Source organism: Chaetodon auriga, chromosome 2 (assembly GCF_051107435.1).
Source record: "Chaetodon auriga isolate fChaAug3 chromosome 2, fChaAug3.hap1, whole genome shotgun sequence".
NCBI classification, from domain to species: Eukaryota; Metazoa; Chordata; class Actinopteri; order Chaetodontiformes; family Chaetodontidae; genus Chaetodon; species Chaetodon auriga.
In genome coordinates, this window is record NC_135075.1 from 15127198 (window position 1) to 15154231 (window position 27034).

General features: G+C 41.3%; 3 protein-coding genes and 1 long non-coding RNA gene across 4 annotated transcripts; 3 read left to right on the forward strand and 1 right to left on the reverse strand.

Annotated features, from left to right (window-relative positions):
• The first annotated feature begins 752 nt into the window (after nucleotides 1-752).
• LOC143337268 (uncharacterized) lies at nucleotides 753-2564 on the forward strand. The gene is made up of 3 exons (XR_013078917.1): nucleotides 753-782; nucleotides 1297-1319; nucleotides 2223-2564. It is a non-coding gene; the product is annotated as an uncharacterized LOC143337268 (long non-coding RNA).
• A 2040-nt stretch (nucleotides 2565-4604) lies between these two features.
• crbn (cereblon) lies at nucleotides 4605-17139 on the forward strand. Its single transcript, XM_076757198.1, has 11 exons — nucleotides 4605-4721; nucleotides 5007-5119; nucleotides 5294-5496; nucleotides 6045-6194; nucleotides 7766-7928; nucleotides 8812-8874; nucleotides 8982-9066; nucleotides 9205-9320; nucleotides 11445-11509; nucleotides 13585-13716; nucleotides 14463-17139. Exons 1-11 carry the CDS (start codon nucleotides 4649-4651, stop codon nucleotides 14644-14646), a joined length of 1347 nt encoding a protein of 448 aa, XP_076613313.1. The 5' UTR covers nucleotides 4605-4648; the 3' UTR covers nucleotides 14647-17139.
• Nucleotides 17140-20443: 3304 nt separating this feature from the next.
• Nucleotides 20444-23625, reverse strand: LOC143337295 (vasopressin V2 receptor-like). Its single transcript, XM_076757199.1, has 3 exons — nucleotides 22776-23625; nucleotides 21683-22559; nucleotides 20444-21506 (listed from the first exon to the last, which is right to left on the reverse strand). The coding sequence occupies exons 2-3, from the start codon at nucleotides 22524-22526 to the stop codon at nucleotides 21298-21300; spliced, it is 1053 nt and encodes a 350-aa protein (XP_076613314.1). The 5' UTR covers nucleotides 22527-22559; nucleotides 22776-23625; the 3' UTR covers nucleotides 20444-21297.
• A 209-nt stretch (nucleotides 23626-23834) lies between these two features.
• Nucleotides 23835-26997, forward strand: vhl (von Hippel-Lindau tumor suppressor). The gene is made up of 3 exons (XM_076757200.1): nucleotides 23835-24293; nucleotides 24866-24988; nucleotides 25899-26997. Exons 1-3 carry the CDS (start codon nucleotides 24107-24109, stop codon nucleotides 26090-26092), a joined length of 504 nt encoding a protein of 167 aa, XP_076613315.1. The 5' UTR covers nucleotides 23835-24106; the 3' UTR covers nucleotides 26093-26997.
• Nucleotides 26998-27034: the final 37 nt, after the last annotated feature.

Below are 27034 nucleotides of genomic sequence, written 5' to 3' on the forward strand. Positions count from 1 at the left end.
TAATTGTACTGGAGCTTTTGACCATATCACATGATCTTCATCAGGTTAGGGTTCCTCAGCTTCTCTTTCCATGATTCTGAGCACATCCAGGACTTCATCTGCTGACTCTGTAGTAAGGAACATCTCAGTGGGCCTTGAGGTGGGACTGTAATACAAGCTGCTAGTTTCAAGGAGAGAAGAAAGAATTAACTTTGCTATAAATTAACATTACATTGATTTGTGTGTTATGATTGTTATGTTATCTAAGATCTAATCTAGTGTTATGATTTGGAAATTTTACTAACACAACCAGCACAGTGCTTGAGTCAGTCTCTGGTGCCCAGGGTCAAAGCTGCCATGTTGCAGAAAAGTAACTGTAATGTGAAAACAAAAGGTCTATTTATTTCCAGGTTATTAGACAATTTTCGTCTAAGGTCGCAAAACTGAGCTCAGTTTTAGTGTATCTTCTTAAAAAAGTAGATATTAAATTAAGGTGAGGACCGATATACAAATAAAAATACCTGTGAGGCGACGAGATACAGACTTGACCGTCTGGACTACATTTCCCTATGAGCTAAGGAAACGCAGTTGGCGCTTAAAGATGACGTTGATGGCTGTATAAAAAGCGCCTTCTTTCTTCGTCACATCCTCTTTCCGTTGCTCTTCTCGGTCTGAGGTATGAGATATTGCGTCGCTGCTGACTGAATCCAAACTAATCATAAAGTTTTACAAATCATCGGTCATCACTAATAATTGTACTTGTTTCCTTTTCACAGAAACTTCTCCACACGATGAGAGCCAAGGTAAGTTAGTCTACCAATATCAGTATTTTCACATCTTCCTGTTCCAATGCTACTAGCTAGCATCTGAACAACACCGCTTGTGCTGCTTTTCGTTATTGGCTGAAAATGTTATTCTGTCCTCTGTGTCTCTTCAGTTATTCTACTGTATTTCTTTTTCAGTCATTCTGACAATGTTAACATAAGCGTGAAGCTTTCAACGCCTCATGAAATGTGAGGAGTAGTGTAAATAGTAGGAAAACCCGCTTTGGCGCATGCTAAAAATGCTAACTGTGCAAGACCAAGGAGCCGAGGTGGCTGTGTGTTCATGATTTTTTTTTTTTTTTTAAAAAAAAAAAAAAAAAAAGAGCCTGTTCCCTTGAGCTTCAACATTTGTTCAAAGTTTTCAGTACTAATTTAGTTTGCAGTGCTGGTTGTTTTTCCTGCAACACAGCACACGTGCTATCTATCACAGTCAGTGGGAGGGCACACATGGCATACTTACTGCACTCACTAATATATCTCTCTTGTCTTCTAGTGGAGGAAGAAGCGTATGCGCAGGTAAGCAGTAATGATCCAGTTTCCTCTGTACAAATTACTAGCTGCCAGAAATTGTCTCGAGGATGTTGATACATACACTTGAAAAATAGTCCAGCATGCACACAGAACAGGACAATTGTAACTAAAAATTGTCAGTGTAGTGCAGTTGAATTCAGCACTAGCTTTTAATCAGTCTCTACCTCGTGTGCTGTAAGGGCCATTTCTTATTGACACATGGCTTTCATATTGATACAGCCAGTATCAGCAGTATTGCATGCATTTAAACATGTGTCTGCAATGATGCTTTTGATACCACTGTGAAATTTGAATACTTCCTGTGAGGAGTTTTCCGTGAAGTTCTCACCCAGTTTACCACTGAGTCCAGTTCAACAGGCAGGACATGAGCCTATTCCAAGTGTCCATGTTAACATCATCAGTTACAGCTTCAAACATTGAATCATAGCTGTCAGTGCAACAACCCTAATTTGAAACGTACCCTATTCTCAACATTAGCCATTTGTTTCCCCAACATGACTTTGAAGCACAACCATTAATCTCTCATGAATCTTTCTGAACATGTTATAAGTTGCCTCAGAAGTGTTCTTGCTGTCACGCCAAATACTGAATTTACATTTAGAGGTTAAAAACTGAGATGGTTGAATGTGACAAAAGCTGTAAAATCTGTGTTTACGCAGCAAGATTTGCTTTGTGTTGATGCAGTGACTAATGTTTTGAACTGAGACATAAAGCTGATTTAGGGCTCTGTTGAGAGAACTGTACAAATGTTACCAACATGTGAAACAAGCTATTAAAAGTGTAGATTTGTGGGTTTCCTCATCAGTCATATTAACACTGTTAAATGGGCATTGAGCAGCAAATTCCTGTATGTTTCCCCTCATGGTTTCTCTTCTCTTCCCCACACAGGCTGAAGCGTAAAAGGAGAAAGATGAGGCAGAGGTCAAAGTAAGCCCTCATCCCTGCCAGCTGTGATCCCGTCAGCGCCTCTCCAGATGACTGATGCATGTGGCTGAAGTGGATCGTGAGCCTCCATCGGTGGGATAAAGACATCAGACCTGACTTCAGATGACTGCGCGTTTCATGGAACCAACTGTGGATGTCTCTCTGGAAGGTGGCGAAGACGCTGGACAGATGCCTCAATATCAGAGCGACAGCTGCTTTGTTCATGGACCATAATACTTAAGTTTACCCAACAACTGTCATGTGGTGTATTGAACAATAAACAAACTGTTAAAAGTTGACCACAAATCTCAGCCTCTTGAATTATTTAAGTTATTACAGGGTTAGTCTGGGTGTCATATGTATTGCACAAAATGCAGGGACCAGTGTCAATCGTTTACACCATAGCTCAGGTTTTGTAACTAGTCAGTATAACTTTAGTTTCAATCACTTCAGGTGTATGAAGATGTGAACTCTGAAGTACAGATATGTAAATTACTCTGTACCAAGTGTTTTAGTGATTATTTGGAACCAGTAATTAAGAGTTCTCCAATTACTCCTAAAATTAGGCCAGATGTAAATGTAATGTTTTGACCCAGTATGAAAGTCTTTGAGGTAGAAAGTCTCCAAATTTTAAAATTGAAGGAGTCAGCATACAGTTGGCACAATACTGTACAGTTTTGTTTTGTTTTGTTTTTTTAATTGCAATAAATTGTAAGATTAACTACCTTATGTGATTTCTCCAAGGGATCATGTAGGAGAGAGTTTCTTGCTCAGGTGTGGCACCAGTTTCTGCTCTCAAGCAGGTTACAATACAACCAGAGAGCTCAGTTTTATATCAGTACAGCATTTGAGACAAAAGAAGTGACCCTCTTAAAGTGTTCATGTAGGTCATACAGACATCCTGCTGAGTCATTGCCCAGGGTAATGTCAAATTCAACAGGTTGTGCAGGATGCAGAATAACCCCAACCCTTCCTCACATGGTAAAAACAGATTTATCTTGTGCACAAAGTTGGCATTTGAACATTTATCTTGAATAGCAGCTGAACCTTGTCTGTGGAGAAAAGGTCAAGAGAGACTCTGAACTGACATGTTTAGAGCTACAGAATTTTAATAGGAACCTCATCACTGCCCACCTGGGTCCTGGTGGGATTTTCTGAATCAGTTTTGCTTGCAGCTACAGCTCATCTGCCGTCATTTTGACATCTTTTGTCAACTTCAGTTTAGATTTCTAAATTTCTGAATTTAGCTTGATCTAGTACTTCATTTCTCCAGTTGTTTCTGCTGCTTGTTTCTCATGGTAAACCTGCAACATCATTGCTCGTTTTGGTGTAGAAAGATGCTTCACAATAATCCTTTCTCTGCGTCTCTCTTGGTCAAATTGCTGCCATCTGTTCTGTTATTAAATCCCTCTGAGCATTGCTACATTTTTACATGAATGTAAAATACTCAATGACAAGTTGAAGTCCTGCATTCAAAATCCTACATTAGTAAAAGTACATAAATATTATCAGAAAAATATACTTCAAGTGTAGTTAGTTGAAGTTAAAGCACTGGTTCTGCAGTAAAATGGCCCCTGTGACTAATATATTATTGGACTGTTAATACTGATGGAGTGTGTAAGTAGTGTTTCTGTAGCTGCTCCAGATGTCCACAGTGAGGTCATTTCTTCTAGCAATTCTCAAACAATTCCCAAGCAAAATCTTATTTTGTAAAATAACTAGTAACTATAGCTGTCAGATAAATACAAGGAAATAAAATGTACAATATTTTTCTCTGAAATGCATTGAAGCAGAAGTTTAAAGTAGCATGAAATAAAAGTAATTAAGAAAAGTACAGGTACCTCAAAATTGCTCTGTATAGTACTTGAGTAAATGTATTTATTTACTTTCCATCACAGATCATGCATCTATGTGTGTGGGCCTATGAGTATGAGTTTAATGTGTTTTAAGAGTGTGTGTCCTGCTTTTGTTTGCAATTAATATCAACACTATTTAAAAGTATTCAGACCCTTTACTTGAGTTAGTGACTTAAGTTAAGAAGTCCCGCATTTAAAATTTAGCTTTCATCAGCAAGATTTACATTGAGTATGAAAAGGAAAAGCAGTCATCATGCAGGTTGAATGGTCTCTAGTCTGCAATGTAACTTTGACTGAAACGAAATAGAGGGAGAAGTAATATAATTGAAGATACTCAAGTGAAGTTTAAGTATCTCAAAAGTGTGCTTAAAGATTCACTGCACTATAAGTAATAAATGCAGCTTTCAGAGTGGAGTCTATATAATCCAACCCGTTTGTGGTCGTGAGAGGTCGCCAGGGGGCGCTCGGGCTCAGTCTTGAAGCTGCGCGCAGAAGACGCCGTAGAAGAAGAGTTAGTATTGTAAACACAAGGATATGGCTGACGAGAGGGGTGGAGGCGAAGACAACATTAACGACAACATGGGGAACCAGTTACAGCTTTTACCAGGTAACAGTCAAACCCGCCGAATGACCGGTCGGTCTGCTCGGCCTTTCACCAGGACAGCGTCTGTCGCCTCTCCGTGCTAACAGCTAACGTTAGCTAACATTTCCTCACATCAGGCCAGTGTCAGACAGCACATCTTCTGAGCCTCTGCTTTCACTTTGTTTTCTTTTCTAACATCAGAGTAAGTGACCAAGACGATAAAGTTGCAGCTGCATTTTGGCTAGGAGACACTAAAAGAGCTAATTAGCCCCACTGTGAGCCTTAATGCTCAATGCTGTGCCATGACAGATAATGAGGAAGAGGAGGAGGAAGACGACATGGAGACTGAAGACCGAGACAGTGAGGAGGCAGAGAAGCCCAACATCATCACCTTTGACCCCAGTCTTCCCACATCACATGCTGTGAGTGATGCCACAGCTCCCTTTGGCTCTGCGCACCTTTTCTACCAATCACGTGTACTTTTACCTCCCCAGTACTTGTTTGAGTGGTCAGAAAACAGTAGTTCGTTGTCTGCAGCAGTTGTGGTCTTGGTGTGTTGTGTTGTGTTGTATTGACACTGACCCCTCTGGTGGCAGTACCTGGGCTCAGACATGGAGGAGTTTCACGGCCGTACAGTCCATGATGACGACAGCTGTCAGACCATCCCTGTGCTGCCTCACACGGCTGTGATGCTGGTGCCGGGTCAGACGCTGCCTCTGCAGCTCTTCAGGCCGCAGGAGGTCAGCATGATGCGGAGTGTCATCCAGAGAGACCGCACCTTTGCTGTGCTGGCACACAGGTAGAGACGACTCTGCATTCAATGGTGAACTTCACAGAGCTGAAAAGGGCAGTCCACTGATGATTCACACATGTTGATTCACTAGTCACAAGGATTTCTTTTAAACCCATGAAAACTGTTGCATAATGAGTGCTGTGACACCGAGGAGCGTCTTAAAGTCTGAGAAAGTAATCCAGATGATATCATGAGCTTTGCTTGAGCCTTGATACTTCAAATTTATAACAGAAAGCCTTTGTTACAATGGGGCCATGGACAGCGGATGATCTGGACATTTCACAAGGCTTGGTTGGAGGTTTTAATTTAAAAAAAGATGCTATGAAGTTGCATTATGGGTAACGAGGGATCCAGTGTTTTTGGAGTTTGGCCCAAACGAGGGACTTCAAATCAGGATATTTCCTCCTCTGGTGCTTTAATTTTTACCGCTGTTTGTATAGGTCTCTTGTGAGTCCCCCACCTTATAGAAGTGCAGCAGTAAATCACTGGATCACTCCTTTAAACTGTTTTTGTCGTTTTACTTTAATCTTTTTATTTGACATCTGTCTCTGCAGTGATGCAGTTGAGCCGGAGGCAGAGTTTGGGACAACAGCTGAAATCTATGCATACCGAGAGGAGCAGGAATATGGCATTGAAACGGTCAAAGTGAAAGCTGTGGGAAGGCAAAGATTCAAGGTCCATGAGATAAGAACTCAAGCAGACGGGTAAGTCAAAGTAAACCCATAAACCAAAGGTTAGGACAAAACCCATGTGCACATGCCTAATCTACACACTGTGTGTGTGTGTGTGTGTGTGTGTGTGTGTGTGTGTGTGTGTGGACTTGCTGCCTAATGAGGACCAGCAGAGGTTAGGTTAGAATTTTCTGTTAGGATTCGAGTTGGCCACATAGTTGTGGTGGTTCAGGTTCGGGTAAGGGGCCAAGGACTGCATTATGTCAGTGAGTGTGTGTTTGTGTGTACCCTTAACATTTGTATTCATATGAATCTTTAGTGCAAGTATGCTCTGATATAACCAATCAAAGTGAGTTTTTTACATGAAGCGTATGTGATATGTATTGACTCAAAGATGACATCACATCGACATCGTTTTCGAGCAGCCGTTTGTAGCGGTCGATTATGCAATAAGACGTTTTCTTCGAAATGAATGATGTGGTGCTTTCATAGTTCACAGGTAGAGGGCAGACTAACTCTATCGACTGTCATCATCATGACAGAAATAGAAAATGTCATTATCATGTATGTGGTGTGCTGCTGTTAGTACTGTAAACATACACATTCAAGTTGTTGCACAGGATCTGAACAGGAGGCTGTTTTACAGTGTTTCTGCTTATATGCTCCAGCACTCTTGAGAGGTTTTAGTTTGTTCTTAATCATCACAAGACCACGCAGAGTCCAGTCTTTATGCCTCCTCTTGTTCCAGGGTGCAGTAAACCATAGAAGCATCTATGGAGAAAAGCCGCCTCTTTAACTGTTGCTGTCATGCTATAGATCACATCTACTTACATCCTCCACCGTTCAGGAAATCGCTGACGTTTACTGTCCATAAAGCTGAGCCTTCATAAAGACACATTTCTTTTTCTAATTGCTGTTGTGTAATGCACTTTAATTAGTTGCCATCAATCAGTCTGTTGACCTCTTTTTGTACTGCAAGAGACTCCAGAAAGCAAAGAATTGAAGTTGTTACTGACTTCATTGGGATCTGATGTCATCTCCTCTGAGGTGACATCAGGTAATATGCACTAAATATAGTCATAACATTTACTGTATACTTCAACACACTCTCCTCCTCTCTGTAACATTTCTAAACCGTTTTCTGAACGCTCAGCCTGAGAGTTTGGATGAATAAACATGCCATCTGCTGTTTGTGTTTTAAAAAGATAGAAATTAAACATTGAATATTGTCTTCTGGTGGGATTGAACTGAACGCCTTTTTAGTTTGGTTACGCCTGAAATTTTTATTTTTCTTTCTATGTGCTGTTGCTTTGTGAACATTTGTTTGTCTGAGCTCCAGGAAGTTCACTGAGTTCGTCTCGAGTGAGGGAATCATTCTTACTGCAGGCAGACAAAATGTACAGACAGCACGCTTTTATGATCATCTCAGATTTACAAACATCCTGTCATACATCAGATGACACTCAGCCAGCGCACCGTTTGTTTAATCTGTTGTTCATCTGCTGGGTTTTACTCATCTTGTGCTGCTCTCTTTCACATTTCCCACCTCGCCTGTGTTTTTTTCCACGACCCATGTCATTGTCTCCCTTTGTTTTTCTCCTCAGGATCAGACAAGCCAAAGTACAGATCCTTCCAGAACGAATCCTTCCAGATCCCCTCTCTGCTGTCCAGCTAACACCCCTCTCCAGGCTCCACATGCACCCCTCCTCCAAACCCCCGACTCAGAGCTGCAAACAGGCCCAGTGCTGGTGGAATAACTACCAACAGGTCAGACACACAAACACCTCGCAACGCACATGCGCAGCAGTTTCATGCAACATCTTGTGTCATTTAAAACTGTAGTCAATCACAAGGAAACAGAAATTTGAGGCGACACATACGTCCGATCAGAGTGTAAATGAAGACTGCAATCTAACCATTTTTTCCACTTGCATTTGTCATGATTACATTACTAATGATCAATAACCAGAGAGTCAGCCAACATCAAGAAAGTGAAACAACACGAGACAGAACTTAGCAAGCCGGCTGATGTTACTTTTTAGCCCAATGGCAAGAAAACCAGCTTTATTTGGCAAAGCTCTCAACAACGACTGAAAGCCAGGCTGAGATTTCCTCTTGTCCGGCAGTTTCAGCGACATTGTTGGTGGTGTGTGCCATAAAGCGTTAACGCTGTGCTCATGGCAGATCGTATCTGCTCAACCAAGTTCCACAGTGTGAGAACAGCTGTTTGGGCCGCAGAATGGAAATGAACGAGGCGCCACTCTCTCTATTTCAAGTCAGCGTACCATCAAAATGATTTTGAAGTTGCTATTTTAAGGTAAAATCGTTACATAATGTTGCTTTAACAGACTTGTTAAAACAAAAATACAGGACTTATTTGCCAAATGACAAAGAAATTACTTGTGTTGACATCAATATTAAACAATATTGTGCTTCCAACTTTATATCAACATGGCAAAGACCCTTTTTCCACGTCTTTGTTCGTTGTCATATATGAGTATAATGTTTGGGTGTCCGTATACTTTTGGCCATATTGTCAGTCAGTAACAGTATTATGAGAAGGGAAGACAAGCTGTGTGGCTGTTGGATTCTTCACTAATCATCATATGTAGATTTCATTCGCTCACGGTGCCTCTGTTGATCATCACAGAGGAAGTTTCACTGTGCCAGTCTGACGCCGTGGCCACCCTGGGTCTACGCACTCTACGACTCTGTGAGTACTGCAGCCTCTGTGCCCGACTTGGACATTCCTCCATATATAAACATCACAGAGCGGTGAATGTAAACCAAAAAATCTGCTTCCCATGTTTCACCTTGCAGGAGTCACTCATGAACAGAGTGAAGAAACAGCTCCATGAATGGGACGAGAATCTGAAGGATGACTCCCTCCCCACGAACGCCATAGGTCTGTCTCTGTTCAGTGTATTACAGATGGACTGCAGACGCGTACACGCATGCACATGTACGTCCTTCTGTTTGTGTTCTTTGTACTTTCCTTCCTTCCTTTCATCCCTCTCTTTCCCTTCTGTCTGGTTTCTGTCAGACTTCTCCTACCGAGTGGCGGCCTGCCTGCCAATAGATGACGCTCTGCGGCTCCAGCTGCTGAAGATCGGGAGTGCCATCCAGAGACTCCGCTGTGAGCTGGACATTATGGACAGGGTAAGGAAAGATCATCAGTAACCCTCTCCTCTGCTGGAACACATCAGCCTCCTTTGTCCCTGCAGTCACCACCATGGTTTCCTTTATGGTGTGATAAGATCTGGTGTTCCTACTTAAGTGCATAGTTTCTCTGCTTTTCCCTCTAATCTCCTTTGTTATATTTAACCATGTTTGTCAGGGGTCGACACACATGTTGTTACTGCGATATTTCAGCCCAAAGTTGGCCTTCAGAATGAAACGTGTTTAGACGTCATTTAGTGTCAGCAAAGATGGTTTGATTTTAGCAATTTTAACAATGAACTTCAAAAGATCTGTAGTGAACAGGCTGTGTACATATCTGATGTCTCATTTAATCTGTGAGAACCACATCATATTTGGTGTGTATATAAATACACACACACACACATGCACACACACACTCTCACACACACACACACACACACACACATACATACACAGCACCAGTCAAAAGTTTGGACGCATGTCATTCAATGGTTTTTCTTCATTTTAATTATTTTCTACATTGTAGATAAATGCTGACGACATTAAATCTATGAAACAACACATATGGAATTATACTAATAAAACAAAGGAAAATGCGTTTTGCACCTTTGATTCTTTTTGATGACAGCTTTGCACACTGTCGGCATTCTCTCAACCGGCTTCATGAGGTCATCATCTGGAAAGCTTTTCAACAGTCTTGAAGGAGTTCTCATGTAAGATGAGAACTTGTTGGCTGCAGCACTCCATCACTCTCCTTCTTCCTCTGGAGGTGTGTTTCTTGTCCTGTTGAAAAACAAATGATGCCCCCACAAAGCACAAACCAGACTGAATGGCATGCTGCTTGAACTCTGTGGAGCACTGATTTGGGCTCTAATCTGAGGTGCTGTTAATTGGTGGTTTCTGAGGCCGGTAACCGTAATGAACTTTCCTGTCCTGGGGCGGTCCTCATGAGAGCCAGTTTCATCATAATGTTTGATGATTTTTGTGACAGCACTTGAAGATACATCTTGAACTTTTCCAGATTGGCTGACCTTCATGTCTTAAAGTGCTGACGGACTGTCATTGCTTAGTTGAGTGGCTCTTGCCATAATGTGGATTACTACAGTAGTTAAATATGGCTATTTACTGTATACCAACGCAACCTCTCACACACCCATTAAGAAGGCAAGAAATAATTAGCTTTTGACAAAACACACCTTGTCACTGAAAGTCATCCCAGGTGACGACCTCATGAATAGCTGAGAGAATACCAGCATTGTGCAAATAGTTTTGGTATTTTCATTGCTAATATACAATGTAGAAAATAATGAAGGAATAACAATGAATGAGAATGCGTGTCCCAATATTTGACTAGTAGTCTAGTCTTTATTTTTGCATACTTTGCTCCCGATCATCATCATTGTCATCATCACAAAAAACACTGCAGATGCAGCTTGAGAACAAGACAGCGACATGATATCCGATGAAAGAAATATTGGAGCATCAAATTTTTGGGAACTTGTAGAATTGTGAGTGTAGATCGCCTCACTGCTGTGCTGAAGATGGTAAAATGCTTCATGCACCACGACAACACACACTTTGTGGTTAGTTTGGTCTTGTATGATCTGAATGGGAGTGAAAATGTTCTTAATGGTTTTTCTTTGATCAACCAAATTAGGTAACATGGACCTTCACTCAGTAACATTTACAATTTAATGTCATAACGACAGAAATGGCAGTTATTCCAGTTGAGAAATGCCAACCATCTCAAAGCTGATTGAGGCATTGATTGATTAAACTGAAAACACACGTCAATACAGACACTCTTAGCGTGTAGAACTGCTGTTACATCACCAGGAAGTAAAGCCGTCGCTGGATGTGTGACGGGCTTCTTAAATGTGGCTGCTTATTATCTGCTTTTTTCCTCCTGTGTGATTGAGGATAATAATCCTCTTTAATGTGTCTCACTGGTTACTGAAGGCCTGACCTCTTGTCATCCAGCGAGTGGCTCTTGTGGAAGCATAAAGGATCGGGCAGATTATTACAGCATCCTCAATGAGCCTCCACAATGGGAATACGTTTCACTGAGAACATCTGACTTGTATACACCCTTCATTTCACTTTATTGCCTCTCCTCCTCAGTGCACCTCGCTGTGCTGTAAGCAGTGCCAGGACACAGAAATCACCACGAAGAACGAGATCTTCAGGTGAGGACTTGTTTTGTTCCTTTAAAGACAGCCCGGGTTTTTTGGGGTTTTTTTTTTGCATAAAAGCCATCCACATCAGAACTGTTGCTGTTGTACCTTTTCAGCACAGTGTTACGCAAACTTCAGCAGACTTGACATTTGTTTGAAAGAGATAATTCATCCTTGTGAATATCACACTTACTTCACCAGTCTGGCAGGTAACCAAAACACGGAGGGGAAAATCTCTGAAAGCTGCGTACAGTCTGATCAGCAGTACCAGCAACCCTTATTTAACCCTTTGTACATCATTTGATTTAAAGCTAAATGCACAGGTTCTCATTTCTGCCGTTGAAGCGCTTGTTGCTCTTACTTTTAATGTGAATGCTATTATTTTGGCCGCACATGTTTTTATTTCACTGAAAGGCAGAAACATTCTGTTTCACGCTGCAGTTTACTCTTTATAATAAAAGTGTTCTTATCTCTAATCACTTTTTTTTTGTATTTACCTTAATGGCAGTAATCAGTGTAATCGTCAAAGTCGATACTGATTTGACTGTCTGCCTGGAAGTTGCATGCAGTCTGAAGTTACATCATGGCAATAAGTGGCACCTCCACACTCACTAACACACACTCACACACGCACACACACACACTCACTGTTACGTAATGTAATTGTCTAACTGTCAATGTTGTGTGACGGCTAATGTGTCTGTCCCAGAGTGACACACGTATCCTATGAAACAGTCCAGAGCCTCATCATACACTCATAAGAAAAGTGCATTTACTGATTTTTCACAGAACATCCAGATAATGTGAGTGACTTTTAAAACACCCTTCCTCTGACGAACAAAGCTACGAACATGGCTAATGCATTTTCAATCAGGGACCCAAACCAGAACTGGAGTACAGCGAAGTAGAACTGAGGAAACTGACTGAAAATGAAGTTTTGGTCCGGATGGAGTTTTAATTTGTGTTTATTTGTGAGCAAGGGCCTGCAGGGTTAAGTACTTATCTTGGCTGAAAACAAAATTTTACATCCTTAAGTCTGAGCTTTTTAGTTTCTGTTTTGTATTTGAAGAATCACCACACTCAGACAGCACTGAGTCAGTTTCCAGCCAACGATGAAAAGTATGTTTTAATGACTTGAACACAGAATTTTAACTTCAGTTTTACCTCAAGTTGTTTAAACCTGAATTCAGTGTCTGATATTTATTTATTTATTTTTTGACTACTTAGGGGCATCTCCAGAAGCTGTAAACACAACAATGACACATTATCACCTCATTAAGTTGATGTGGTGTAGGTGTTAAGAAACAGTTGCTTATTTAATAATAATATTAATTATAAACTGTTTTTGTATAGCAGCTGTCATACAAGAAATGCCGCTCAAAGTCCTTTACAACAAAGTAATCACATGCACGAAGTGCTTCACATCAAAATGAGATAAAATTAACAGAGGAACAGGACAAAGATCTGAAGTTTCTCAGTGCTTTTTGTTATCGAGTTTTTGTAATCGAGCTGGCTTGAAATAAAGGAATGAATCTGTTCTTCAGCATCGTTTTGGATTATAAATGGTCATCAGATTTGAAGTAGCATTGTCATTCAGTCATGTCTCTGATCACCTGATGAATGAAAGTCCAATATTCCACCTCCTTGTAGCTCTGCTTTGGTCTCCATCAGCTCCTGTTTGTGGCTCTTCAGCTGTTAATTGATCCACTGTGTTCAGCACTGAGTCGCTAACTCTGTCTGTCTGTCTGCTGTTTGGTGCTGCGATTAAGTTTTACCCTCGACACATAGCATGGTGTATTTTTTGAAGAATTCAAGGTTGATGGGTTTGAGTAATGCTTGGTTGTGTGATGTGAATTTGTTTTGATGCTGGGTTCAAAGAGGCTGCAGAATTAAAATTTGAATTTAAAATTTTGTTTTTTTTTTTAACACATTCTGCCTCCTTTTATACCTTTTATGGAGTCTCTCGTCAGTCAGCTTCATTCTTTCTTTCAAAGGATCATTGTGATGGTTTGTTTTTGGCTGAACTGTGAGCTGAAGTCACAATCACTGCTGACGATATGTCCCACCTGCCTCTTCTCCCCCTGCAGCCTGTCTCTGTACGGCCCCATGGCTGCATACGTCAACCCTCACGGGTACGTCCACGAAACTCTGACTGTCTACAAAGCCAACAACCTCAACCTGGTCGGCAGGCCATCCACGCTGCACAGCTGGTTTCCAGGGTAAGGCAGCGCTCGTGGCATTAAGCTCACACTCCTCCCTCAGACTGTTGAACAATACAACACATAGCATACAACACACAACATACATAGACTGGCTTGGACCCCTCACTGTGCCTTTCAGGGCTCTCATAGTAGTAGTAGTAGTAGTAGTAGTATCTTTCTTATCAATGGAGCTTCTGCAGAAAGCAACAGGGGAGAGTAAAATGTCCCAGAGACTCTCTGTGTCAAATCTGCTCTTCTAATAACATGCAACAATGATTCATTTACTGTTGCTATTCATATTTTTTAAGAGATCTGAGTAGATACTGTAAATGTGTATCACTGATATGGACTATGAGATATCTGAACAAAATCGACCTCTGTGGAGCGACATGTAGCTCAAGTGCCACAAGAGTGTCTGCTGCAGATTTTTAGATGGTTTCCTGGGAAGCTATAAGAGATTGGGACATCATGGTACCACAGGTGGCTTATTGTGGGTTTTTAAAATAGGAAGTAGTTAGTAGTGAAAGACATTATGTACGAGCAGGGTTCTGTGACATCACAAGAAGCCAATCCTGCTCCAGTATGCAACTGAACAAAAATGTGACAAGGAAACTTGAAGCCTGCAGTGCACAAACACTGACCGTGAGTTTGACAGCGAAGTGGAAAAAACCAAATCATTCACAAATTCCAAGCAGATTATTTTTATACACACGTGTGACGGTGATCTTTAAGAAAATGTCCTCTTCCCCTTCCTCTGCTCTCAGGTACGCCTGGACAATTGCTCAGTGCCGAACCTGTGGATCTCACATGGGTTGGAAGTTCACAGCCACTAAGAAGGACTTGTCTCCACCTCGTTTCTGGGGTCTGACCCGTTCAGCTATGCTCCCCCGTATCCCCCAGGGCGAGGGGGAGGAGGGGAGAGAGGGCTCTCGTCTCTTCTGCCTGTGATGTCAGATCATCATTTTCCCATATTAAAACAAAACAAAACAAAACAAAACAAAAAAAAACGCAAACCTCCCAAGCGTGGATCTATAGGCACTCTGGCTGCAATTACTTTCAGTAATCAGTGCATCACACACACACCACCTGACAGCAAATCCATCATATTAGTGGAAAGGTCATTCGACCTTTAAATGGCACTAAGAGCAAATTGGAGCAGGAAGGATTGTTCTTAAAGGCTCTTCAAATGTGGAGGCCACAGAGAGACTCATTACATCGTGATAAAGTGAGAAATATATGGAGAGTAACGGATTGATTCCATAACAGATGGTAACATCCTCGCATGCAGCTCCCCGATCTGCACCCCCGCCCCGCTGGTTTCGTGGTAGCTGCAAACACACAGACACAAAAGCTTAATGCATAATTATACTACTGCTCTTTTCCTCTGTATGATGGAGAGTGTGACGGCATGCAGTTGATACATCGTCAGCAAGCAGTTAATCTTTAATCTGTTGTAAAACCAACCAATTGATACGCATTCACTTAGCATTCAGATCCTGTGTGGGTTTCTCACGTGTTTTCAGATGTCATTTCAGCTGCCATAGGTCAGTGGAGGAAACTTGTACGTGTAGATCTGCCACTCGAGGGGATATTTTGAATCCTGGAATGAAATCGGACGTATTGGAAGTTCAGAAAGTAATTATCCATACTCATCCACGTGTGCAGACATCGTGCTGTTTATGATCACACCAGTTTTTTTTTTATGTAATAAAGAAAAGGCTGAGGTGACAATAACGCCAACATGTAGTATATTCAATGTAATCGCTGTCTGTTTTGTATTCAACGAAGGCTCATTGTCACATGATGTGCTTCAGGAAACAGACGTTATCTCTGGTTGGACAAGTGAAAATTAGAAATGTCTGTTTCTTTTTTTCCTAAAGGTCAAAGCTGATTAATGCAGACAGTGAGAGGAGCATTTCCCTGTCTTCATTGAGTTTGCTCATGCTGTGTGGCTTGTTAAAATGCTGTGCCTACGCCCCAGCTCAGTGTCTTTAAAAAGTTTGTCCAGTCACTGGACCACAGACCTGGATGAAAGATTGTAAATGGGAACGTGATGAAGAGGTTTATTTTTAATTGTTTAAGTTTTTTAGGGCTCTCTTTGGTTTGTAGTCTCACAGTTTTCAGGGTCTGTCTTCTTGCGATTTTGTTGCAAGGTGCTGGCTCATGTTTGTATAAATGTAACTGTAAATAAGAGGCAGTTATAGCATTTGTTGTGTAATATAACTGGTGGATCTGACTCTTATTTCTCAGATCTCTTCATGCAGAGAGAATATTTTTTTCATCAGTACGCAGAGTATTTGGTTGCAATAAGAAATAGTGAAGATGTTGGTATGTCTAAATGTGTTTGGCCATTTTCTCAAAGGAATAGTTTGACACTTTGGGAAATGCGCTTGTTCGGTCGAGGAGGTAGATACCACCCTCATGTATGCAGGATAAATATGAGCTACCACCAGCAGCTTGTTAGCCTCATTTAGCATAAAGACGGAAACAGCTCGGCTGGCTTCGTCCAGCTGTGATTATTATTGTACAAGTAGCTTTTGAGGCAGATTTCTTTATTACCTCCAGACAAAGCCAGGCTAGCTGTTTCCCCTGTTTTCAGTCGTCATGCTAAGTTAAGCTAACTGGCTGCTGGTTGTGGCTTTCTTTATTTTTCTTTTATTTATTTGTGAGGACAAAACACTTTCATCAACATTTCTGTAAATGTGCCAGCGGGCTCATTTCCAGCTGCAGGCCTTTTGCTGAGATGTTTTGAGACCTAGCTTCATATTTACTGTATAGACATGGGAGTGGCATCTCGCTCTTCTCACATAATCTTTGGCTCTAAAATAATAAAGCGTGATTCTCAAAATGTCATGACTGTTCTTTAAAGGGTGAGGCCTTTCAATTTAGAAATTCTGACATGTTATTTTTATGGCCTAAGCGAGGTGTCACATGGGTAAACCGTTCTGCAGAGCTTGTTGTTGAATATTTTCATTTATCCTCATGTACTCGTGGTCTTCCCTTAAAACAGTACTCCACCGATTTAGCATCACGCTCCTGTGTCAGTATAAGACGACTGATGGACAGTTAGAAAAGTGAAAGTATAAAAATAGAATCAGATATCTTGGATTTTTTTTCCATTTGAAATCTTTTACTGATGAATCTCTGTTGGACCAATCAGCAGTTTCATATCATCATGTGACTTTGATTCATTCAGGGGAGGTTTTCACCATGAGAACAGTAAAATGTAAAATCCCATGTCACACCTCTGTCGGGTCTCTTCTCTGTCATATCAGTGAGTCTGTCAGTGTTTGCAAGGCTGTCAGACTTTCATTTATCCCCAACAATTAAAATGGATGCTTGACTGAAGAAAGCAATGGCTTGATTACCAGAGAAGGTCTTTGCTTGTTTTTCCATGAGATTCAGTGTACCACAGAGTAAAATAAACATGCAGATATCCCATGACTCTCTTCTGATTTACATATTTCAGCAGGACGTGATGATGTGAGGGGGCGCATCAAGAGGCGTCACTTTGATGGTTCAAACAACACGTGTCTGTATGTAAAGCCAGAAACGTGAGATGGTGAATCGACCATGCTGTCGTGTGTCTGCATGCAACCAGTTTGCACTTTATTAATCTTTCGTGCAGATCGTGAACAGAGGATCATTTGTAATTTGAGTCTAATGAGTCTTTGTGAATGGAGGCGGCGTTCGACCATGTGGGGTCCCTCAGAGGAGAGCGCTCATAGTAAGCATGTGGACAGAGTTTGGGACATGCAACGTGTGAAAACCTGAAATACTGCTGACTTGTTTTGTGGTTGTAGCGTTTGTTGAGCCTCTCTGCTTCTCTCAAGTAGTTTCTTGTAAAATGAATCTGTTATGTAATTAATTTTTGCTGTTGCTTGTGTCAGAGACTGTCAAACTGGTACTTTATTGATTTATTACACGTTGACTTGAATTATTACATGTTGACCGGTCTTTTGTTTCGATCAAGGCTTGAGTCAATATAGATGTCATTACAGAGTCGTCGTTCAGCGATTATTTAATTTGTGTTAAGTGTTAAAATGTCAGACAATGATGGCCATCACAAAAAAATGGAATTCCTTGTTCTGTTTGATCTGTAAACCATAAAAATCACACATCAGCAGCAAGTGCTCACACATGATAAACTGGAACCAGGGAGTGTTTTGGAGCTTTGCTTGATTTATCGTGTACATTATCTTTTCCAGTTATAGCATATTCAAAGAGTAAAGTTACTACAAGTTTTGCCAGGTACCCTCCTCTTCATATAGCCTCCTTTAAATTAGGTTTTTATTTTAATCAGTGGACTAATTGTTCAAGCGCTACTATTGATCTGCTTTAATGCACCATTCCCACAGACTCCAGCAGAAACTGATGTGCCAGCCAATGACACTACAACTGCTTGCTTATTTTTATTGTTTGTTTTGGTGAGTGTGAGTGAAACAGCAGTCAATAACGATCTCTACTCAATGCCGACTTACTTACTAGTTCTGAAGCTTTCACACAGTCTGCATCAGCAAATGAAGTTTGCCCTGTAGTCACAGAAGCCAAGACGTTCAACATTTCCATCATTCTGAGCACTTTACGACATCTTTTCTGAGCAGATGTAAACTTGGAGGTTGAGGTCGACATGTGATATGGTTGAAAGCTCCAGAACTATTGACAAACTTTACCTTGATTTGCGACTGCTTTTGTCAGATACTGTTTCCAAGGTCAAGAATTAAATCTTGAAGCTTGATCATCAAGAGACAACTGAGCAAACTCCATCTACCGATGAAGACAGTGTGACAATCAAAAGCTCCAGAACGACTGAGTGGACCTTAAGTACAAGTTGTTCTGTCACCACCACATGCTGCGGTTTTTGTGGGCAGTAACACACTCATGTATGTGTGATGTGCAGTGATACTGTATTCATTTATGCGTGTTGAAGTGATGCAAGCACGTACTGTACTAGGCCTCATTATGTTCAATTACAACCAGTGTGCATGTTGTAAATGATGTCTGAGGCTTGATTGATACAGCTGTATGGGCTTATGTAATCACAGCTAAACATGTGTGCAGATAATACGGTGCAGCCCTGTGAAATACACCTAAGATTTAGATCGTGCTTCTGTTTCATCAGGTTTTCCTCCAGGAATCAAAAACGTGCAAAATGTGTTTTCCTTAAAAAGACACAGAAAAACATGAAATGCGTGAAAAGTTATTCTTTACATGAGCAGCTGGCCTGGCAGTGGACAACACAGACCTTCAAACAGGCAGTTAGCTTAACAAGCAGTTCAACTAACACACCCTTACTTTACAGTTACTTTAAATGCACTTTTTAAGACAGTTAAGAAAAACAAGTGAAAAGGTTTTCACATACTCATCATGATGATGAAAATCTGAAAACTCATCATTATCATCATGTTCCTGCTCCAGGAGAGATGAAGCTGGCAGAGAAACGTGCAGGGTAATGTAACCTGTTGGTGGACTGTTCTCCAGCAGCAGGATGTTGCTTCAAGCCCTTGTGCTGACCAACACTTGCCCTGCTGAAGTGTCATTGAGCAACTCTTTAGGCCTCCAGGGGTAAAAGCATCAGAGAGCTCTGACCTGTTCCACACAAGAAACCCTCAACCACACTTGCACAATATTGCTACAGTATGCTGTGGATTACTTTAGCGTTTGATTAAACATAATCAGACAGCTGTTGCAAAGTTCTGTTATGATACAAATTCTAGCACCTAACCTAAAACAGGTGAGACATGACAGCAGTCAACAGACAATGCCATCAGATACAATGAGGTTACATAACTGCTGGACTCTGCGGACTCAAAGCTGTTTACAGACTTCAGGTATTGTCACGAGGGTCGAAGGATTGTGTCATATTAACATTCTCAGAGAGACTGGCTGATGAAGCTGCCATAGTAACAGTGATAATAATATTTCCACTGTGACTGCTCGTTTCCACTGTTCTACATCTTCACAATGTCAGATGGACAGACAGACCGGCAACAGACACCAATGACCTGCCGCCAGTTTTCAAGAGATCGCTGCAGGTGAACATGAAATATGATGTGTATGTGATTAATTAGTGGTACGGGCGCTATAAATACACTCAGCCGTGCGTAACGGTGGCGCGTAATGACGGCTGTTCTGTAGGAAAACCTCGCTGGTGACATAGGTGATTTAAATGATTCAATGACACTTTGTCTTGTTTGCCGTTCGTCTCATCGCCAGGTGTAATGAATCGTGGGGCGGGCACCGGTATCGAAACGAAAACATGTTTTAGAGTGTTTCGACATTCCTTTTATGGATATTTGTGGCATCGGTTTCCAGATTTATGAAAGAATGAGGCGAAAGCGCATAGCTTTATGAATCTGACAAGAAGAATGCATTGGCAGATTCCTCTTTGTGCGCACGCAGTTTTATTCATAGATCTAAGCAGTTTTATGCATCTGGCCCCTGATCGATTGACCAGCAGATCATGCAAACACATGCACCAGGTTTACATCCGGCTAATATCTTTACATTACTTTAATATGAATGTGCAAAAAATGCATGCAGACCGTGCACGAGCTGGTCCTTATTTAGGTGAGGCTTAAAATGCCTTCTGCAAATTAACCTCATGGTTCATTGCAAAGTACAAGTTTACTAAATTATCTTTGAATATCATGGTCATAATTGTGCTTCTGCTTTGTCAGTGGTGGATGGTAAACGCATTGTGCAAAATGTGCACTTACACACAAGTAAAAAGACAAAACAGTTAGAGAGTGAGAGTATGACTTTATTACACACTTGCTTTCTATAGTTGTTTACAACCTAAACAAAACTTCACAAATAAGTGTGTGACTTTAAAACAGTTATTCACCACAGAGAACATTTATAGAAGTGAGAATGTTTCACACTCTTTAAATGCAGTTAGGTTAGAACAGCTTTGATGGAGGGGAGCGCATATTGCATTTCATGAGTCAAACAACAGGTTTGTATTTCATTGTTGTTCTTGCTTTCACTCTGAAAAATGAAGCTATAGATGCAGTATCACCTCAAGATTTCTGAGCTCAACTGAAAGGACTGTGGTATCATTTTATTATACTGTGTTATACTTCGATACACAACGTAACAATACAATTGAATTCTTAGGTTTCTCTTGAACAACATTATCTGAATTTCAATCATCGAGTCTGTCTAAAAATTCAAAAGTCTTCCTGAAGTCCAAATCCAGCTTTTAAACGTGAGGAATACTTCAAGAATCACATCTAACCTGGCACAGTGAAAACAATGTGATGACACAGCATTGTTTATGGAGTCTGTACTGAATCTTTGCTCCCAAAGAGCTGTGACTCCACAGTCCAGCATAACACATCAACATTCAACAACATCTGGAGCGCTGGTCTCACTCATGGCCACCCAGTTCAGGTTTGCTTTGGTGAATGTTTCTATGCCATATTTTCATATGTCAGAGACCCAAATGGATACAGATTATCTTGTCTCCATATCTCCTGTTCAGATGAAAGAGTCGTTCAAATGCAGAGAGAGCTCAGAGGCAGCTTCGCGAGGCGCACCGGCTGGCACGCTTTCCCTTGCAGGCTTTTTCCGTTTCCAGATTATAACGCATTGCCCTCATTTGGACTCCGAGACATGTTTGAAGCTCGTGTACAACGCACTGACAAGTGTCGCCTCGTCATGCATTGAATCCTTGCCGTCGGGCTGGCGCCGGCAGAGGAGCCTCAGCAGTTTCTTGGGAAACTGACCGCTGAACAGAAGGTAAATACAAGGATTGGCGCAGCTGTTCAGACTAGCCAGCAACATCAGGATGGTGAAAGTCGCAGCTGGAAAGACATGAGAAAAGCAAAGCGTCATGTGTTTGCAAAGAAGTGTCTTTTACCACCTATTAATATCTTGTAGGTGTGTGCGTAAAACTGCACTTCCCGGACAATCAAAATAAACTAGTAAAATTATAAATTAAAAAAAACAAAACAAAACTGAGCACCACTTAATGACTTACTTTCTTTTGGCGCATGCGTGTCCCAGGCGGACCAGAGCTGGACAGTGAAGAAGGGAGCCCAGCAGATAATGTAAGCCAGCACGATGACCACGGTCATCTTCAACGTCTTGACCCTGGCCTTGGACATGCCGGCTACGCCGCTGCCTCTGGATGGAAGATGGAGACCCACGCTGCCCTGCTGCTGAATCTTTTGGTACAGGTTGATCCGGATGGCCCGGCAGATGCGCACCTGACAAACAACAACTGCAACAACAGGTAAAACAAAAATGACCAGCGTGGTCCAGGTGATGTAAGTCTGCAGGCCCCACGGTTGCATAAATTTAGCCCAGCAGTCAAACACACCGGGTGCGACCTCGACCTGTGAGAAAATAAAAGCCTGTGGCAAGCTGCCCAGCAGAGAAATCCCCCACGCGATGCACACGGGGATGTTCAGTCTCGTGCGCGCCCGCTGGAATTTCACCATCGGGTTGCAGACAGCTTGGTATCTGTCAACTGTCATCACCACGATCATGTAAGTGGAGGAAAACATGCCGAAAACTTGCAGGTACTTCACCAGGCGGCACACCAAGTCTGGGCCGACGAATCTGTCCGTGATGTCCCACATGAGCTGCGGGCACACCTGGAAGAAGGCGACCACCAGATCCGCCAGGCACAGGTGGAAGACGAAGACGCGCATCCTGGACATCTGTTTGCGCTGTCTCCAGAGGACGAGCAGCAGGACGGTGTTGAGGGTGGCGGCGCTGACGAAGATGATACTGAGCAGCGCGATCTCCACCTTGGCGAGAATCTCATCTCTCGCCACGTCCCCTGCATCCATAAAGTCACTGTCGTTCAGAGGACGCATTGTAGTTAGACTTACCAACTGCCCGAAAACAGGCTGCGGGGGAATGAAAGAACAGATGCGCCAGTTATATTGAAACTTGATGTTTTTCCAAAACAAATATTATTCAGAAAACTAAGGACCATGTCTGTTACATAATTACTGATAACCTAAGAATTGAAGAAAAGTTGCGTTTGCTATAAAGGACCTATAAGGTTACACATTAAAACAGTGATGACAGAAAGGCATCTTATAGCAAATAGTCCTACCTACCTGCAGGTGAATTGAAGCTCGACTCTTGGCCCAGTTCAGGTTGAAATAATCTCCAGAGAGGAGGGTCTTCTTGCTCGAGAAGGTCTCACAGCTGTGTCCCTGTGTTTTATGTGAGGATGAAACTGGGTGGAGCTTAGATTCTTTCAGTACTGTGATTAACTGGTAAATAAGTCTTATTATTCTAAACCTGTACAGGTGATATGAATGAAAGCTCCTGAATAGTTAGAAATAGACGTTGAGGTGATTGTTTTTCAGTCACGTTCAGTAAGACTTTCATCAAACCCTTAATTAAACCTGGGTTGCTTCATAAAATAATAGGATAGGCTATAATAACATTTCATGCTTATGTAATAATGATTAGCAGTGGTGACAGTATTCAGATACTTCACTACAGTAAAAATAACAACACACACAGTGTAGAAATACTATTACAAGGACTGTATTCAGCATTTTACTCCAATAAAACGCATAGAGACATTGTCACCAAAATAACCCATTATGCGAAAAGACCCCTGTCAGTGTTTCATTATTACATATTTTATTTGCATATTGGATTAATATTACTGATTCATAAACATGTAAACAATATCTTAATGCTGTTGCTGGCTGGTCTTATACGTTATACAGTATACAGTTGGGCAGTTTAATCTTAACATTTTATCATATTCTATAAGCTGATCACATGTTTTGTATATAAAATCTTTGTCTGTAAAGCAGTAATACTGTCAGAGAAATGCAGAGGTCTAAAAGTACAGCATCTGCCTCTGAAATGAGGCCTAGTGGAGTAAAAGTATAAAGTAGAAGAACAAATAAAGTTTAAACTTTATACAGTACTTTAGTTAACGTATGCAACTGCACTTATAATTACACAGCTGTCATTCAGCCAGTGACACTGAACTCTTTGCTGCAACATCGTCTGTGCCGTGCATAGATAGTAGTATGCACTGTACTGTCTATACAGCAGCACGTTTAGCACGTCTGAAACGCGACTCCTGTGAAACCGTGATGTCATCATGCCTCTCGACCAATCAAGTTACAGAATAGTTTGACGTCCCAGAACTTCCAACCGGAAGAGTGAATGTAAACAAAACAGTTGAGATTGAGAAGAAGTGACAATAGGCGGCTCTCGCTGAAACAGTTGCTCGTCGTCCTTTTCAAAACGATGTGATCTAATTGGATATATTAAGTGATACACTTATTGATTCGACGGTCTCCGTGTGTGGACAACAGCAAACATACATGGATATCTTGCCAGCTAGCTGCTAGCTAGCGTTAGCTAAACAGCTAATCTCGCCACGCTAACAATTTAGCGAAATTAGCAACCAGCACCAATGCCTCAAGAGGGAGAGCAGATTCTTCCCCTGGTTCGCTCCCTGAACAGTCGAATACCCATTAAGACGGTGTTCTGTAACCGCAGTCCTCGTGTCGTGCGGCCGCTATGGATAGATTTCTTTGGGGAACCTCAGGCTTACTGCGACATCCAGCCAGGGACGGGACGAGAAATGAATACCTTCATCGGTAAGGCAGCTTTTGCGACACTACAAGCTGCTTCTGCGTAAAGGGTTAGAACAAGCGGAGATACTTTGCTCAGACTTGGGTTACGTTTCCTGTAATGAGAGGTCATCTAGGGACATGCTGTTGGTAATTGCTAAAAACAACAGAGGTCGCGTTATGTTATTTCTATAGTATTTTACGACTTTCTGTAAAGTTCAATTTGTGGGCATGAAGAGGTCTCTCACTGAGATGAACAGCAGAGGAGCTGTTGTTCAGACGCGGTGACGGGAGCTACTGTGATCATTTCACCGACACGCATTTTCTGATTCTGACACAGCCGTAGACCTCATGTTCAACTGAAACTCGCACGAATGTAACATATGGAACAAAAACAGTATGAACCACAAAGTCAGTCGCCAGTTCGTGTCAGAGGACCAAGCACCAAAAAGTGTGACCTGATGGCATTTAGTTCCAAGTCTTGATGCTTTGATTTACAGTTTAGGGAGACAGTGGCAGTGGTATCACTTGTTCACTGTGCAATACACACACTCTAAAAAAAAAAAAAAAAAAAAAAACGTTTTGTATGGTTTTCTTAGGTCACCCCTGGATGTTCAGAGACGCAGAGACTGATGAGCCCCTGAGGGTGAACTGCAAAGAACTGTTTCTTCCTAAACCAGCAGAGGGTGGAAATGCTACGTTTGCTAATATCACCTTGCCAGGTAAGATTAGTCAAGTGACTCAAAATATTAGCCATTTCCATCATATGTGATTAATTACTACTCACACACATACAACCAACAGTATATTAATAATGAGCCATGTAATAATCCTGTTTCACTATAGACTGCGTCTGAGCACGCTTAGGCTGGTTGTTAGTTCAAGAATTAATTCTATTTGTGTATTTTCAAAAGCTGTAGACTCATTACAAAAATAGTACTATTAGCTTTCCATTTGCCTACAGTGTTTCCTGGCCATGAAGGTAGTTTCAGCTGTATTTGGCAGTGTTTTAAGATCTCCTTTTTTTTTCTTTGTGAAAGGAATTTGGCTTGTGGTGGTCAAAGCATCACAAAGTGACTCCTGAAAGATTCCTGAAATATTTTACAGACATACAGGGGTTACACAGGATAATCAACAGATCGTGCTGTTTTCCCTGAGAGTTTTGTGTGTCACAATCCAGATATCATTGATTGGCAGGTGTTTTAATTCAGGGACTGCATTAGTAATAATGTTTGATTCATACCTCAAAATGATGCTGTCATTGGATTGGGCCTTTAAGTACAACATAAAAATCACAGCAAGTCACGTGGCAGGTCAGCCTTTGCTGGCAACAGACAGAGCAGCGTGGGTGGTAAATGAGAGTGTGTGTGCTTATTTAAACAACTTGCGCTGTCGAGTCAGTGCACATCGAGGTGATTGAAACCAAACACAGCTCTTTGTTTTAGTTGCAAATCTTCCATCTGCATGAAGACATGTGAAATTTTATTTCATCCGGAGTGCAGTGCAACCTGCTGTTTCTTTCCCTTTACACTGATAAAATTTGTTTGTTGTTGTAAATTGTTTAAATAAGAGACTATATGAGGAAAGAGGTCTCTTCTTAACATTTGACAAACACTTGTTTGGTGTATACAGTTTACAGCCTCAAGGATCGTGCTCTTCAGGTTATTCGGCGTCTGGTACAACCAGAAGACTACAGGAGGTTGGAAATAGCGCGGTGTCTCCACGAGGAGCTGGAAGATCAGCCCAGTGTGTTGAAAGATCTCCACCGCATGAACCAGCGAGTAGAGCAGCATTTGCTGGAGAGGATCCAAGGCCAAGAGGAGTGAAGCATGAAACTGGTTTGATAACGGTCACTTATGGACAGCAATATTGTACTCCACACTATCAGAAAGCAAAGATAATATAAGATAAAACATTGGGAATTGTCAGTGAGGGAGCAGCTTTTTGTCCAGAAAATGTCCTAATTTTAAAGGACACACAATACTACGTCATCTTCAATCAAATAGTATTGTTTGTCCTCTAAAATGTCATTTAAGGATTTCAGTGTGTATTCCTGGAAGGCCACAAGAGCCTTTGATGCAGGTCTGATTATGTTATTTTTCACTTTGGTTTTGCCATATGTTCAGGTTGTTAAAGCTAAACTCCCTCTAAAAAATCCTTTTCGATCATTTGCACAAGAAAGAAAACTTAGAGGAATGTTTTTGTCCTGGATACAGTGTTATAACTGATCTTCTGCCCTAAATAATATCATTTACAAAGGACATTAAATAAATATATAGCTACATTAGATAGGACTGTCAGAGAGCTACATGTAGTTAATATTGAGAATGCCTGAGATAAAATTATACTATGCAGTTTGTTGCACATCTCCCCTGAAAATACTTTGCTGTTATACTGAGCAGTTTAACCAAGACTGAATTGTTCAGCAGTCATCATCAAGGTGGCCTATTCTTGTAAATATAGACTTTTTTCCAAATATGCTGTACCTACCACCATAACTGGGCAGAATCTCTTCTATATTTTTGTCTTGCGGGTCATTTCCTGTAGTGAAAACTTCATGATTAACCTTAGGCTGTGAACCACTGTGACTGAGGACTGTATGCTTTTTATTTTTGCCTACTTTGTTAATTCTTTGCCTCTTTTCTTCTTTTCTGTTTTAAATTCTTACATTGCTACTGTATCTGAAAGACTTTGTCTATTTGTGTAATAAACACATATATATTTCTTACTGAAAGATACTGTGAAAAGAATTGTTATTTGCTCAGTCT